General features: G+C 50.8%; 1 protein-coding gene across 1 annotated transcript in view; it reads left to right on the top strand.

Moving 5' to 3' along the window:
* Nucleotides 1-17,151, top strand: part of ADAMTS16 (ADAM metallopeptidase with thrombospondin type 1 motif 16) — a 175,929-nt gene that overhangs the window by 150,651 nt on the left and 8,127 nt on the right. The window contains exons 19-21 of the mRNA XM_065905294.1: nucleotides 12,331-12,532; nucleotides 12,701-12,895; nucleotides 16,909-17,133. Coding sequence (XP_065761366.1) covers nucleotides 12,331-12,532; nucleotides 12,701-12,895; nucleotides 16,909-17,133 — 622 coding nt within the window. The remainder of the gene's footprint in view (nucleotides 1-12,330; nucleotides 12,533-12,700; nucleotides 12,896-16,908; nucleotides 17,134-17,151) is intronic.

Raw genomic sequence — 17,151 nt, forward strand, 5'->3', positions numbered from 1 at the left:
CTCGAACCCTGGCCCACACCGCTGGTGGGGCCTTCCGGAGCTCACCCCGTCCTGCAGGAGCCGGAATGAGGACCAGCCCCCAGCTCGCGGGACCGCAGGACAGTCAGGAGCTCTCAGCTGTCTGGGCTCTCAGAGCCCAGCCTGGCCGTCCCTTCAAGGAGCCCACGGTCTGCCCCCTGCCCCCCTGTACTGAAGTCACATGCTTTGCGTTTGATTCCCTGTCTTATTTGCAGCTCTTTTTGCTAGAACTTCAAGATCTGTTGTGTGGGGCTGGCTGTTCTTGTCACTGTTGTGTTGTTGACATCGGTCCCCCACGATGAGGCAGTGTGTCCACCCACTCCACCCAGTAATCTGCTTTGGCTGCACTCAGGCTGCATCTAAACCCTGACACAGTGACGTCATAAAGCCATCCTGGCTGTTGTACAGACACCCAGTGATTCCTGGTGTCTGCAGCCATGTTCAGTCCTCATCTTACCAAGTGGAACAGATACATCTGGGGCTGGCACACTGCGGCCCCAGGGCCACGTGAAGCCCACCTCCTGATTCTGTGAATAAAGTTTTATTGGGACACTCCCTGCCCGTCCTCATGTCCAGCCTCTGGCTGCTTTCTCCCCGCCTCAGCGAGGTGGAGGACTTGCAATCGTGTGGCCACCAGTCTAAAATACCTACTGTCTACTACTATCTGGCCCTTAGGGAAATGTTTGCCAACTCCTGGGCTAGATTAAAGCTTTTTTTCAGCAAAAAGAGTACCTGAATAGAAAATGTCATCTCTATTATCTGCCACACTCTTTTAGGGAAAAAGAAGCCTTCATGTTATTGCAGCAGCATAATCCATGCATGCATGCTAAGTTGCTTCAGTCGTGTCTGACTCTTTGAGACCCCATGGACTGTAGCATGCCAGGCCTCCCTGTCCATCACCAACTCCCAGAGTTTACTCAAACTCATATCCATTGAGTCAGTGATGCCATCCAATCATCTCATCCTCTGTTGTCCCCTTCTCCTCCCACCTTCAATCTTTCCCAGCATCAGGGTCTTTTCAAATGAGTCAGCTCTTCACATCAGGTGGCCAAAGTATTGGAGTTTCAGCTTCAGCATCAGTCCTTCCAATGAACATTCAGGACTGAATTCCTTTCTTCTCCTTTTACCTTTATTCTTTCCTAGCATCAGGTTCTTTTCCAGGGTTTGTTTCTTTGTTGTTGTTTTTTTTTTTTTTTTATGATAATTGCTTTACAATGTTGCACTGGTTTCAAGATGGAACTAAACCTTCACAGTGTATAACCAGACCACCATGTTCCTTCACAAACAACCATTTATGTTTTTGTTTGCTCTGTTTTCAGGTGAGAAGCACCTGGACAGATGGGAAAATCTGCACAGGGCCTTTCCTGTGTCTCTAATCCAGCTGAGTATAGTTGAGATAGTTTCCATTTTTCCTTTCTCCAGATGTAAATAAATATATTAGGTTACCATTGCTTTCCATATTCCCTCATTCTTCCCCCAGCACCATTTTTAGAACTTAGCTCTAACGTTTCTCAATAATTCTTTTCTGAGCAGCAATTCTTTTACTTTCAGCAGCATGATCTCTTGAGTACATGATCTTTACCCATAATTAGAAAATCACTTAGAAGTAATGCAACAAAATTAATGGGCATGTCTTTGGGGTTTTTTTTCACTTTTTAAAAATTCATATTTACTAGTATGTCCTTATCAGCTTCTCATTGACTGTCAAAAAGTACATATGAAATACAGTTGATGCAGTAAGGAAATGTTTTTTCCTTCTTTGCTTGTATGTTGAATAGATAGGCTGTATTTATAGAGCCAGCTGGACTGTATGTGAATGACCTCACCTACCAGGTAAGGAGAGGGAAGGTGGAGGATGGAGTGGAGGAGTTACCCTGCATTAAGATGGAGCTTAGTACTCTGCACCTTGTACACTGCATCTAATACTGGGAGCCTAGTACTCTAACCTAGCAATCTGCACCTTGTACTGTGCACCTAGTACTCTACACCTAGTACTGGGAGCCTAGTATTCTGCATCTAGTATCCTGTGCCTAGTACTCTGCACCTTGTACGCTACACCTTGTACTCTGCACCTAGTACTTTGCCAAATCTTAAGTATCTGAGGAGGAAGGCAAAGAGCCCAGTGATGCGGCAGGGTCATCTGGGTGGTGAACCATGTATCCCAGGAAACAGAACTGGAAAGGTAGGTAGTGAAGGGGCCCATTCATATTAGCACTGAAACTAACTTCCTGGTAGCAGGCTGGAGGCTGACTTTTATCACACCAAACCCAGGAGCAAGGAGGCCAATGCAGAGGCAATTCAAATGAGAAATGACAAAGATCACCAGGCCAGGTTCTCAGAGAGACGGAACCAGTAGGGGGTGTGTGTGTGCGTGTGTGTGCATGTGTGTGTGCGCACGCGTGTGTGTGTATGTGTGTGTGTGCGCACGTGTGTGTGTGTGTATGTGGAGAGATTTTAAGAAATTGACCCATGTAATTGTGGAGGCCGGCAGGTCCAAAATCTGGAGACCCAGGGGAGGGTCAGTGCCATGGTTCAAGTTCAGAGATTGTCTGCTGGTAGAATATTCTCTTCTTCGGGGGAACCTCAGTATTTTTCTATTAAGGACTTCAACTGATTGAGTGAGGCCCACCCACGTTATGGGGATGATCTACTTCACTCAGAACTTCCTGAGTTAAATGCTAACCTCATCTGAAAAAAAAAAACACCTCCCCAGAAACACCTGGAATTATATTTGAGCAAATATCTGGGTACCATGACCCAGTCAAGTTGACACATAAAATGAACCACCGTAGACCTGGATTTGGTCAGAGGGGCTTGCCATGTGGTGCTAGTGGTGAAGAACCCACCTGCCAATGCAGGAGATGTAAGAGACGTGGGTTCGATTCCTGGGTCAGGAAGATCCCCTGGAGAAGGAAATGGCTACCCACCCCAGTATTCTTGCCTGGAGAATCCCATGGACAGAGGAACCTAGCTGACTGCAGTCCATGGGGTCACAAAGAGTCGGACACGACTAAACCGATTTAGCACAAACGCACGCACAATCAAGAAGGAGCAGCTTTGCTGGAGAATCGGGAAATAGAATCTATGACTGGGGGAGACATGGGAAGAGCTAGAGGACAGAAGCCAGGAGGGGTTCCACCCCCTGAAGTGGGCATGCAGGGCAGAGGGGACGCAGTGGGGAAGCTGGCTCTGAGTTCCCATCACACCCCAGGTGGGAGTGTCCTGTGGTGGAGATGCAGAGGGCTCTGCAGGTGAGACGCTTCCTGGGGGGAGTTAGGGTTCTCATCAGACAGAGGGTGAGAGTGTCCCGCATTTAGTCCACTGATGAAAATGGTAAATAAGGGAAGCTCTTCTAAAAATACATAGGTACACATATGCCTTGAACCTGTATTTTCACTTAAAATATGGAAATGTTCATCCATTTACTGACTCCTTCTGTTATAGCCAAAGCTTATTTGGGTAGGAATCTGCCTGTTAAAGGTCTAAGTTGATTATTTGCATAAAATATGCCCCTACCTGTGATGTGCTGTTTAAGTTTTTTGAAGGAAAAAACTTGAAACCTGTCCCATTCACCCGGGTGCAAAATCATCTTAAATCTTTCATGATTTCTCCAGGCTTTATTTTTCTCTGAGCCACACCTAAGCTGAGAGCAGTTCCATTTAATGACGGGTCTCTACTGAGTCATTCCAAAGATTCAACTCAGTGTTCATAGAGACAGGCTTCTCCTTCTCCAAGCTCATGTTTCATCCAGTGACACCAAGCCTCATTATATTACATAATTCCGATTCCAAGTTCAGCTGGCAGAGGCAGCCCTGAGGGCGGGCTCCGCTGGCTCCTGTGTGGCCAGGTGTCACCGGGTGTCAGGGAAGGATGCTGACAGCCTGGGGCACGGCTGGCCCTTCACCCCACCCAGCGCTCAGCATGGCGTAGGCAGCGGCCCGGCCGTTTTGCCAAGGCAGAAAAGACGTCCAAGAATCTGACGGGTCAGTTCAGCATAGAGCAGGGAGCTGCTCCCAATGCTGGAAATGAATCAGTGAGAGGGAGGCACCCATCCAGAGGGCGTCTGTGTTCAGAGAAGAACAGAACCGACAGCCAGCGTCCCCAGGACAGATGCTGACGGAGGAGGCGCCCACTGTTCTGTCCTCTTGGGGGAAGACTTTGAAGGAGTCTCATGTCAGAAGTTATATTGGTCTTGCCCAGTAGAAAGCCAGCTGTCTACTGAGGGGGCAGGGTGGTAGAAAATGGGTGTCTATAACCTAAATAGTGTCCCCAGCTATGAATACACCTAATGTCACAAGCATCCATCCTGCCAGACACAGATTGGCACTTGCCATGTATCTCTCAGTTCAGTTCAGTCACTCAGTCGTGTCCAACTCTGCGACCCCATGAACCGCAGCACGCCAGGCCTCCCTGTCCATCACTAACTCCTGGAGTTTACTCAGACTCATGCCCATTGAGTCAGTGATGCCATCCAGCCATCTCATCCTCTGTCATCCCCCCCTTCTCCTCCTGCCCTCAGTCTTTCCCAGCATCAGGGTCTTTTCCAATGAGTCAGCTCTTCACATCAGGTGGCCAAAGTATTGGAGTTTCAGCTTCAACATAGTCCTTCCAATAAACACCCAGGACTGAGCTCCTTTAGGATGGACTGGTTGGATCTCCTTGCAGTCCAAGGGACTCTCAAGAGTCTTCTCCAACACCACAGTTCAAAAACATCAATTCTTCAGTGCTCAGCTTTCTTTATAGTCCAACTCTCACATCCATACATGACCACTGGAAAAACCATGCCCTTGACTAGATGGACCTCTGTTGGCAAAGTAATGTCTCTGCTTTTTAATATGCTGCTAGATTGGTCATAGCTTTTCTTCCAAGGAGCAAACATCCTTTAATTTTATAGATACAGTCACCATCTGCAGTGATTTTGGAGCCCAGGAAAGTAAAGCCTTTCCCTGTTTCCACTGTTTCCCCATTTATTTGCCATGAAGTGATAGGACCGGATGCCATGATCTTGTTTTCTGAATGTTGAGTATCTCTACAAGGATTAAATCATGTACTGCTACAGCTACTGACTTTCAACACCCCTGGAAAGGAGTTCGGTGTGTTAGTCACTCAGTCATGTCCCATTCTTTGTAACCCCATGGACTGTAGCCCACCAGGCTCCTCTGTCCATGGGGATTCTCCAGGCTAGAATACTGGAGTGGGTTACGATTCCCTTCTCCAGGGGATCTTCCTGACCCAGGGATGGAGCCCACATCTCCCTCCTTTACTATCTAAGCCGCCAGGGAAGCCGCAAGGAGTTCAGGGTGGAGGGCAGACATGAGGCACCCTGTGCTCGGGGCAACACTGGAGGCAGGTCTTAGAGAGTTAGATACTTTCAGCAGCCAGTTTTGTGAGCCAAATTTTTGTATCTCCCCGTATCTAGAAAAGCACCAAAATCCTTCATGGTGAAAACTGCTTCTCGTGATTAGCAAAAGCTTCATGAGACTAGCAGAAACGTTCTGGAGAAATATGTGCTGAATTGCATGAACTCTTCCTTCACCAAAATCACATGTGTACTGACTTTCCTGGCCGCCCCAACCACCGCCCCCCCAACCTCTCTGGAGCAATTTCTCAGAGCCATTGAGGTGCTGTCTCCTCACTTCGCACATTGTGCATTTTAAAGTGGACAGTGCCTAAGAGAAGTGTGCATTTCCATGGGGCCTCCCAGCTGTCAGCTTGGGTTGTTTGGGAGGATCGGAAGCGTGTCAACACTGGGCATGTCTGCCTTTACTTCTCTCAGTGCTTCATTTTGAGGTCAGAAGGGCCGCACAGGAGCAGCTCTGTTCCAACCCAGCTGCTCTGACCCTTTGGGTCTGAGAAGTCTTTCTTCCAGAAGGAGCCCAAGCCCACATGATGTGCCAGCCCCCTAGGGGCTCAGTCGCTGAGTCTGGGGCCAGATGCCAGCTCCAGAGAAGAGTGTTTACAGGCGGGGCTGCTCCTTGAAGCTGGGGTGGCCGGGGCATGGGAGCTGCCAGGCGATGGGGTTGCCTGGGTGGGCTTTTCTGATTTCCTGTGATGGGGAGTGAGGGTCAATGGCCTCCTGGAGAGGAACCTGCTCACCAGGCTTTGCCCCTGATGTTTTATTGGCACCTCTGAGTTCTCATAATCATTAAAAATAGCATCAGGACCACTTTAATACAAGTGGGAGCGAGGGCAGTTACCACCTGCAGGAGCCAGAGCCCTGAACTGCCCTCGTGGGCAGATGTCCTGTTCCTTGGTCATCTCCAGGGCTTTTACAATGCCCTGCTTCCCTGGACTGGGAAGGAAGGCTTTGCAAAAATTCAGATTTCTGACTCTCCACCGCAGATTTGTGATTCCTGCAGAGCGGAGGAGAGACCAGGTACGTGTGGATGGTTGAAAGCCCTGCCAGGCAGCTGTGGTTTAGAAAACACTGTCTCAGCCCCGGGCTGAGTGGCAGTCCTCTCAGCCCCTTGGGGTCACCCTGGGGCACAAGGATTGGGGCGCAAACCCTGTGAGTGTGGAGGGAGGTACCGCCAACAAGAGGTGTTTGTGACACAGAACTGACTCGATGGTTGGGTGCTGAGTGGGGTGAAGAGGAGTGGGAGGGGGCTGCCTTCCCACGTTGGCGTCTCACGATGGGAAGATGCTCACTCTTCCCAGCAGAGCAAGGATGAGTTGAAGGGCAGCCCTGGGGGAGTCCTGAGCTGCATTCTGTTTGCATTATCCACTCCCTCCATGACCCTTTGCTTCTTGAGGTGCCATTTCCCCATCCATAAGATACAGCTGGAAAAGCAGACCATTTCTGAATCCCTTCCCAACTCTAACCCAGCCTCTTTCTTCCCGTTTCCCATGGAAACTGGCTAGAGGGGGCAGCCCTGCAAAGAAGCAGCCCTTCACTGTCACTCGGAATCTAAGCATTTCCCACTCACCTTTTATGAGCTGGGGTTTTTCATTTGAGTTAATGGGATGCACACACCCTCTGTGGTCTACAGAGAAAAAAACCTCCAGATGAAGGGTTTTTGCTGAAACAGGGAATTATCAAGGCTGTCTAGAACAGCGAGGTAGGTTTCTTTGGCCTCATAATTCCATTTCCCGTGCCTCCCCCATGTAAACGAAGCTCTGTAGATCTTACTGATTCTTCTTAAGATAACATTTGATGACAGGGGAGTGAGACAGGAAAGTTCAGTAAAAATAGCACATCAATCCCTGAATAATAAAAATCTCCATATCTTTGGCTTCTCACAGTCCATAAAATTAACACCCACTGAACCTCCTTTATGGGGAGGTTTTGAGGTCCTGCAGTTTGGCTCCATGTGAGTCAGCAAAGAAATGCTGCCTTTAACGATGAAAAAATTCAGTCCTGTGCATGACTCATTATAAATCTCTCCTTCACTTTCACATTGAACAAAGGAGTTTGCCTTTTGAGACTGAACAAAATGAAGTCACTGTTAAGCTGCCAGCTTCCCAGAGCCTGGCTTCTTGATCCAGGTGCCCAGTTTCCTGAAGTCTGGCCCCCATCCTTGCCAGCCAGTCATCAGTAACGGACTTTCAGTTCTGGGGCGACCATGGAGGCCTTTCTCCAGCATTGCTTCTGGAAGAATACATCCAGCAGACAGCCAGTCTAGCACATCCCTGCCAACACATGGTGGAAGACGTGCGTGTGTGTTTGGCGTGTTGCTGTCACTTCTAATGTACTTACCGCTGCACTTCAGGAGGACTTGCTCCAGGCATCAGGGCACGCGTGCAGAGTGCAAGCTGTGTGTCCAACAGCGCTGGCCTCTGACACCGCTCACTTGCACAATTGGCTACCGAGATCATTGGCCCTTTCAGCACTGGACTTCTGCCTCGGACCTGGCCTGGAATATAGCTGGCACCCTCTGATATTGAAACATCCTCTGACAGAGACCAGTAATTCCTGACTCAGCAGATGGGCCCGGCCAGAGAACAGCCCATGTGTGGCCAGCGGCCAGATTGGCTCGGGAATCAGCTTCTCTCCCTCTTCATCACCCCGAGTCCTCTGATCTCAGCTACTGGGCTTTCAGCTCCCAGTCTGTCTGCTCTCTTTAAGTTAACGTGTTCGAGGACATTCTCTTCCTGTGGCTAAGGCAGATTTTTCAAACTGGGGTCTGTTTATTGTGGATGTGCATTGTTACCTTGAAAGCAGTGGCGTACTTCCCGCAATATCAGTCAACAAGGGTGTCATCATCATCATCGACGGCAGCCCTCCAGTGTGAGCCGGGGAGTCTGAGGGGCGCTCAGCAAGGAGAATCCCTGTGATCTAGCAGCCGTCAGGCAGCGGCTACTCCCCACAGTGAGTTCCAGGGGAGTTAGGGATGTGAAAACGCGGGTTACTTGCCCCAATGGCATATGAAAGGAACAATTTAATGAGCCCAGACTCTTGCTCCTTCCCACATATAGAAAAACACTAAACTCCTTAACTTGAGATATCTGGTTTTCTTCAACAATATTCTTTTGATGTTCAGACTACCTGCCCTTTGTTGCAGAACTTCTGTGTAACCTGATGCCTCCCCTCAGGGTTCCCTGAGATACTGCCTCCTGGACTTAGGTCTTAAAAATTCCCACTGAATGAAACATAACTCTCAGCTTCTTAGGTGGGGAATGTTTTTTAAGTCGACAAGTCTGTGTAGATGAAAAGTGTGGTAAACCTCAAATCAGCTGCTCGTGTGACGTGGCTGTAATTTCCCATGAAAACAAGATCCTTCTGTCTTCAAAACCCACACAATGCCCACTGGGCCACAATGGCAGCTATCACAGTCCCAGGCCACTGAGTATGGGGCGTGTGAACGTCCATGTCTGTAGTCACAGAGGATTTTAAAGATCGTGTCACAAAGTAAAAGCGGGCCATGTGACTGAGAGCATCCTTCCCGAAGGAAGTGAGGGACCCCAGTTGTGAAAGTCCTGACCGCCGCGGGGCCACTTTGTAACTGGAGCTGTGTTCGCATGCTCTCCTCTGCCCTGTCCGGCTCACACCTCCCTGGAGCTAAATCCAGCTGAGAACTCGGCCTTCTCTAGGTTCACTCTGGAAACCGGGTTCTGACACTCCTTGTGCTTATTGAGTTATGAAAGGCCACTCCACTGACGGGTCAGGAGTTACTCCTGAAAGGGGGATAGGCAGGGTGCTTCGTCTCAAAACTTTGACGGGAGCAGGAAGAGACCCTGAAACCCAACTGTAAAACGAAGTTAGCGGTTTCTGACGCTGACTCTGTGACCGCCCTGAGCTGACCATGTACGTGGGGCTCGGCCGTGAGCCACAGGTCTGGTCCCCGTCATGGGTGACCTCTGAGTCTGAAAGGCGGTCACAGCCCTGAGTCTGCCTGGGGAGTGCTTCACGACAGCGTACTGCACTAAACCAAATACTCTTGCTGAGAATTTGCATTTTCAAATACCCTTGTTGCATTTTCAGAGGAAATATTAAATAACCAAAACCAAAATGTTGCTGTTTTTTAATGGGAAGGCAAAAGTCATTTTATGAGAAGCAGCTCCTGACTGTTGACAATTAGTGATATTGAATACGGAGCAGATGGTGCCAGGGAACCCTGCCCAAACTGTTGAGTAACGACTGTAAGCTCCACCACTTGTGCAGGCAGCTCTGAGAGCTGCAGGGTGAGTCCTGCCGGGTGACCCCTCGGCTGGGGGCAGCACCGTGGGGGCCGGGTGGCCAAGTGCTCCAGGCCCTGCCTGGGACGCCCGACTGATGTGAGTCATACCAGCCGCCTGCTCTGTTCCAGCTGGTGGACTTGAAAACCCAGACCACAGCAGGACAGGTATGGCCGCTCATCAGCTGCCCGACATGCCTCGTTCTGCTCGATGGACCCTCAGACACCAGCATAGAAGCTTGCTACTGCATTTTGACTCTTTCCTGAGCTGCAGTCAGGACACTTCCCTGGAGCTATGCCTGTGAAACAAAGCAGGCACTTGGCATCTCCAGATGCCATGAGAACGATTTTTGCACAGGACCATTTTTAATGGTATGCAGCTAAGAGGAGGTCGGAGCATGGACCAACCCCACGGGAACAGCTTAAGATGGTGGAGACCGAGGACTTAACACAGGCAGGTGAAAAGCCTGGGAGCAGCCAAGACACCTCCGCAGCCCTGGGGTTGACCAATTAGAGTTTATGAGGCTGCGGGGTTGAGAGGCAAACGTTAAGAAGTGGGAGGAAACATAAAAAAACAGAAAAGCAATGAACAGCCTTCAGATGCAGAATCAATGCAGTCAGGAGCCCAAAGCCCGGGTTTCAGACACAGTCAAGCGACTAAACAACAACAATCTTGTTAACACTGAAAAGTGGAAGCATTTCTGAAGTTGATATGGAACATTTCTTACAAACCTGACATAGTTTATTACTATATGCATAAAACTTTTCATTACAGTTTTTAAATAATTTTCTTAGAAAGATAATAGAGTCTGTTCATGAGAAATACTTTGGCATAATCTAGCTCAAAGCTTCTACAAACAAAGCTAAGTAAACATATCATGGTTCTGTTGACTAAAAAAAATACAGTCACAACCTGAAAGTAGAGAGTTATTTAGCGGGAATGTTAAGGATTCGAAGCTCGGGAGATGGCATCTCAGTGACCCTGAGAAAACTGCTCCAAGGAGGCGGGAGGGGGAGTCAGGCTATACACCAGTTTGCAACAAGGAGGGCAGGCAGTCTGAACATCAAAGATTATTAAGTAAGGAAAATCAGATACCAAGTTAAGGAATTTAGCGTTCTTCTATGCATGGGAAGATGCGAGAGTCTGGGATCATTGAAGTCATTCCTGTCATATGCATCTCGGCTATCTGGGGCCAGCACCCTGCATATTTAAGGAGACATTTTTCTCTCTCTTGAATTCCCTCAGGGCCTTCTGGCTCACACTGGAGGGCTGGAACTGCTGATGACCCTGACAACCTTAAGTTCCTCGTGTAGGCAGTGGGGCCGCTGGTCGGCCTCACTCGGAAATTCACGTGGGAGGGCCGGAATCACGGACAGCTGTGGCATCCTTGCTTACCGATACGCAGGTGCCATCCCATGTCACAGTGCGGCTCAGCCCGGGTGCCCCAGTGCCAGTGCTGGCCCGTCCCGGGTGGAGCCGCTCCCCCCTCCCGATCCAGCAAGTATCATCCATTCCCCTCTCCTCCCTCCATCGCCTCCTTGGTCCTTAGACCTTACACAGAAACCCAAAGACAGGCTCGACCATGATTTGGGTCGCAGACCCCTTTGAGAACTTGAGGACGCATGCTGGTGGTTTTGTTCAGCAAATCGGGGGGGCTTGGACCCCCAGGATCGGTGCTATTTCAGAGTGTCTGTGGCCACAAAACAAAAACCCCCAAATATGACAAAGTCTTTAGATCCAACAGCTTAATTGCAAGAAGGGCAGAGGACAGAGAGCCTTCTAAGTGATACACAGAGATGTAGCTTGCAAAGTCCTGTAGTCAGAAAAAAAAAAAAAAAAAGGAGAGCTGTAGAGATGTAGTGAGGTGAGCCATCTGTCTGTCGTTCTGTAACAAAGAGAAAACGAAATGAAATTTCAGAGAACCTATGGGACTAAACAAAAAAAAAAGACACATCAACCAATTAAATGCAGGAGCTTTATTTGGATTCTGACTCCAACAAGCAGATTAAATTTTGAGAAAGTTCTAGTCACTCATTCATGTCCAGCTCTTTGCGGCCCGGTGGACTGAGGCTCACAAGGCTCCTCTGTCCATGGAATACTTACTCCAGGCAAGAACACTGGAGCAGGTTGCCATTTCCTGCTCCAGGGGATCTTCCCGACCCGGGGATTGAACCCGTGTCTCCTGTGCCTCCTGCATGGCAGGCAGGCCCTTTATCTGCTGAGCCACCAGGGGAGCCGAATTTTGAAAGGGACAACATAATTGGAAACACTGAATATTTAATGATGTTAAGGGATTATTGTTAAAATTTTCAAATGCCACAATATAATTAGGCTGAAAAACCTAAGACTCCTTATCTTTTAGAGGTGTATATTGAAATATTAGTATGTCTAGAATTTGCTTCAAAATGCTATAGGGATCGGGGACATAAACTGATCATCTTTGAGACTGGGTGGAGAGGGACACGGAGGGCCTTTATTTTTGTATATGTCTGAAATTTTCCTTTTAGGAAAAGGCTGGGGGCGGGGAACCTGACAGCCAGGGGAGGGGGGGCCTGACGTCAGGAGCACTAATCGGGAGGTTAGAAGGGGCGGGGCCCTGGGAGACGCAGGCGGGACTGCAAAGGACTGCGGTGGAGACCGCAGGTGGGAAGGTGCGCCGGGTGACGCCCCTCACCGTGGGGTCCCCTGTGCCCCCAGCTGGTCGGCGGGGAACTGGAGCGCCTGCAGCCGCACGTGCGGAGGGGGCACGCAGAGCCGGGCAGTCCAGTGCACGCGGCGCGCGCACTACAGATCGGAGCGGGTCCCGGCCAGCCTGTGTCCACAGCCCGCCCCCGCGAGCCGACAGGCCTGCCAGCCTCAGAGCTGCCCCCCGGCGTGGAGCACCGGGCCCTGGGCGGAGGTAAGCGGGGTGGGGGGCTGGCACGGGGTGGGTGAAGGGGGCCCTCCTGTGCAGTGAGGGGTGTGGGGGCAGCTGGAGTCTCCCCCAGCCTCGGGGCTCAGGGCTGGAGCCCCACCTCCGTCCCAGCCCCCCTCGAGGGAGCCGACACTCTGCTCTCCCGGCGCGCAGTGCTCGCGGACCTGCGGGAAGGGCTGGCGGAAGAGGTCGGTGGCCTGTAAGAGCACCAACCCCTCGGCCAGGGCGCAGCTGCTGCCGGACGCCGTCTGCACCGCGGAGCCCAAGCCCAGGACTCACGAGGCCTGTCTGCTCAGGCGCTGCCACAAGCACAAGAAGCTGCAGTGGCTCGTGTCCGCCTGGTCCCAGGTGGGTGTGCCAGGGCCAGGTGGGGGCACCTTCCCAGGGGGGTGTGCCGGGTCCCAGGTGGGGGCACCTTCCCAGGGGGGTGTGCTGGGTCCCAGGTGGGGGCACCTTCCCAGGGGACTGTGCCAGGTCCCAGGTAGATGCATTGGCTCAAGGTAGGTGTACCTAGTCCCAGGTAGACGCATTGGTCCCAGGTAGGTAGGCGTGCCGGGTCCAGGTGGAACTGGGTCGACCACCTTCCACCTAGGGGCCACCCCTCCTTGCTGGGTTCCTCTGCTTCCGCTCCGTTCCTCTAAGTCTCCGGTCCCACTGCCCCTGGTATTCAGCCCCATGCCCAGCCTCCACTCCTTGCATGTCCTCTGGCTTGTGTATCACATCCGTGGAGCACCCCACCCAGGTCACCCACACAATCATCCCTCCCTCGGTGTGGAGTGGATGCGTGGGCGAACAGTTGCCGACCGGGGTGGGGAGTGTTCTTCCCGCTGACTGTGGGGTGGGGGACCCACCTCACCCTGAGCAGCTGCAGCCATTTCCCAGGACGTGCCTAGGTGGTGGGGCAGGGGGGTGACTGCAGGAGCAGACAGCGCGTCCTGAGACGCATGCATGTACGGAGCCCACACAGCTGGTTTCCATAGGAACTGGGGAATGAAGGCCCCCTGATCCCTGGACCTCAGAGACAGACTCGAGGTCCCATCCCCACCCGGGCCGCCAGTGGTGTCCGGTCCAGGGGGCAGGAATGACTCTATAAAGTGATGGTGTGCCAGGCAGGACATTTATCCCAAATGAGACAGCACTTGTCTGCCCCTGAAAAATAAAAACAGCATCACTACTGCGTGAAGCCTGCTGCTGCTAAGGAAGAACTCCTGGAACCAAGGGCATCAGTGTCTAGACGACTGAATCACTCAGTCATTAGGGGACATTTGATTTTATTTGTATCTCTGGAGGCTGAGTCCTTAGGAAGGAAGCAACTTGGTCTGCCTAGAAAGGGCTTCCAAGGTGGCACGGTGGTAAAGAACCCGCCTGCGATGCAGGAGACCGGGTTCAATCCCTGGGTCGGGAAGATCCCCTGGCACAGGGCATGGCAACCCACTCCAGTATTCTTGCCTGCAGAGTCCCATGGACAGAGGAGCCTGGTGGGCTACAGTCCATGGGGTCACCAAGGGTCAGACATGACTGAGCGGCTAACACACACAGTGTCTGGAAGGTGTCCAGGTGGAAATCCCTTGTCCTAACTATCTGACACATCCGGGCGTGCACGCACACACTCATCACACCCCAGAGCTGCTCTCAGGCTTGGCCCCAGCGAGCCCCCAGAGGAGCCCTCCAGCTCTGTTCTGGGAGCAGGACCCACCAGGCACACCCCAAAGCCAGGCCTGACCCTGAGTGCAAGGCCGGAACGCCGGGCACCCAGCCTCCTCTGGATGGGACCTGCAGACATGCCAGCCTGCGGCAGCGATGCCAGCCCTGGGACCTGCCCTGTGACCCCCGAGCCTGTGCAGCTCTGCCCGGCCTTCTGTGTCATCCCTGTGTGTCCCGAAGCTGCAGCCGCGCCCGGCCACAGGTCGGCCCAGGGCCCCGCTGTCCATGCGAGAGGGTGAGGCTGCAGCGACAGCCCGGCTCAGAGCACGTCTGGTGGGAGCGAATGAGCCTGCGGTGCTCTGTCCGGGGCAGCACTCAGCTTCCCGGGGAAGATGGAAGCCCTGGGTCTCCCCCGCCTGCCCCGGTGCTAGGCCAGCATCACGCTGCTGTTGGGTGTGTGAATCTGAGGAGCTCTGCGGTTTACCTGACATCCTTGTGCACTAGGTTCCAGTGCATTCTGGTATCGGTTACACCCCAGCGTCTTCATTTCCCAGTGAAGCAATAGCTCCGGAATTACTCCCTTCGTGGTTTGTAATTGCCCTGCCCCAACTTATGTGTATAGTGCTAGACCTCAAGATCTTCTTTTTTTATTGCAGATACTGTTAACACCATTTTAAAATGCCGAGGTCCCATAAATTTCACTGACTGTTGTTCAGTCGCTAGGTCGTGTCTGACTCCTTGCAACCCCATAGACTGCAGCACACCAGGCTTCCCTGCACTTCACCATAACCCGAAGCTTGCTCAAACTCATGTCCATCGAGTTGGTGATGCCATCCAACCATGTCGTCCCCTTAAATGTTCAGTTTAGTTCAGTTGCTCAGTCGTGTCCAACTCTTCGTGACCCCATGGACTGCAGCACACCAGGCCTCCCTGTCCATCACCAAGGCCTGGAGTTTACTCAAACTCATATCCATTGAGTAGATGATGCCATCCAACCATCTCATCCTCTGTCATCACCTTCTCCTCCCACCTTCAGTCTTTCCCAGCATCAGGGTCTTTTCAAATGAGTCAGCTCTTCACATCAGGTGGCCAAAGTATTAGAGTTTCAACTTCAACATCAGTCATTCTAATGAACATTCAGGACAGATTTCCTTTAGGATGATCTGGTTGGATCTCCTCGCAGTCCAAGGGACTCTCAGAGTCTTCTGCAACACCACATTTCAAAAGCATCAATTCTTTGGCACTCAGCTTTCTTTATAGTCCAACTCTCACATCTATACATGACTACTGGAAAAACCATAGCCTTGACTAGATGGATCTTTGTTGACAAAGTAATGTCTCTGCTTTTTAGTATGCTGTCTAGGTTGGTCATAAATTTTCTTCTAAGGAGAAAGCATCTTTTTATTTCATGGCTGCAGTCACCATCTGCAGTAATTTTGGAGCCTTCAACAAATTAAGTCTGCCACTGTTTCCACTGTTTCTCCGTCTATTTGTCATGAAGTGATGGGACTGAATGCCATGATCTTTGTTTTCTGAATGTTGAGCTTTAAGCCAACTTTTTCACTCTCCTCTTTCACTTTCTTTAAGAGGCTCTTTAGTTCTTCTTCACTTTCTGCCATAAGGGTGGTGTCATCTTCATATCTGAGGTGTTTTATATTTCTCCCAGCAATCTTGATTCCAGCTTGTGCATCCTCCAGCCCAGCATTTCTCATGATGTACTCTATTGCATATAAGTTAAATAAGCAGGGTGACAATATACAGCCTTGATGTACTCCTTTTCCTATTTGGAACCACTCTGTTGTTCCATGTCCAGTTCTAACTGTTGCTTCCTGACCTGCGTACAGATTTCTCAAGAGGCAGGTCAGGTGGTCTGGTATTCCCATCTCTTTCAGAATTTTCCACAGTTTATTGTGATCCACATAGTCAACGGCTTTGGTATAGTCAATAAAGCAGAAATAGATGTTTTTCTGGAACTCTTGCTTTTTCGATGATCCAGCGAATGTTGGCAATTTGATCTCTGGTTCCTCTGCCTTTTCTAAAACCAGCTTGAACATCTGGAAGTTCACGGTCCATGTATTGCTGAAGCCTGGCTTGGCGAATTTTGAGCATTACTTTACTAGCATGTGAAATGAGTGCAATTGTGCAGTAGTTTGAGCATTCTTTGGCATTGCCCTTCTTAGGGATTTGAATGAAAACTGACCTTTTCCAGTCCTGTGGTCACTGCTGAGTTTTCCAAATTTGCTGGCATATTGAGTGCAGCACCTTCCCAGCATCATCTTTTAGGATTTGAAATAACTCAATTGGAATTCCATCACCTCCACTAACTTTGTTCGTAGTGATGCTTCCTAAGGCCCACTTGACTTCACATTCCAGGATGTCTGGCTCTAGGTGAGTGATCACACCATCGTGATTATGTGGGTTGTGAAGATCTTTTTTGTACAGTTCTGTGTATTCTTGCCACCTCTTCTTAACATCTTCTGCTTCTGTTAGGTCCATACCACTTCTGTCCTTTATTGAGCCCATCTTTGCATGAATGTTCCCCTGGTATCTCTAGTTTTCTTGGAGAGATCTCTCATCCTCCTCACTCTGTTGTTTTCCTATCAGTGTTCAGGCTAATGTAATCAGGAGGCATCTCCACTCAACGATTTTGTGAAAGAGACGGCCATCACTCAGGGAGACATGCCTTTCACACACATCCTTGGTTGTCTTCTTTCCAGTGTTCTGTTACCTGTGAAAGAGGAACCCAGAAAAGGTTCTTAAAGTGTGCTGAGAAGTACGTGTCTGGGAAGTACCGTGAGCTGGCCTCCAAGAAGTGCCTGCACCTGCCGCAGCCCCAGCTGGAGCTGCAGCGTGCCTGTGCCCCGTTCCCCTGCCCCAAGCGCCCCGCGTTCGCTGCTGCAGGACCCCCGCGGGCCGGCTGGTTTGCCTCACCCTGGTCTCAGGTAGGGACGAAGGGGGGC

Source organism: Muntiacus reevesi, chromosome 14 (genome assembly GCF_963930625.1).
Source record: "Muntiacus reevesi chromosome 14, mMunRee1.1, whole genome shotgun sequence".
In the NCBI taxonomy this organism is placed as follows: Eukaryota; Metazoa; Chordata; class Mammalia; order Artiodactyla; family Cervidae; genus Muntiacus; species Muntiacus reevesi.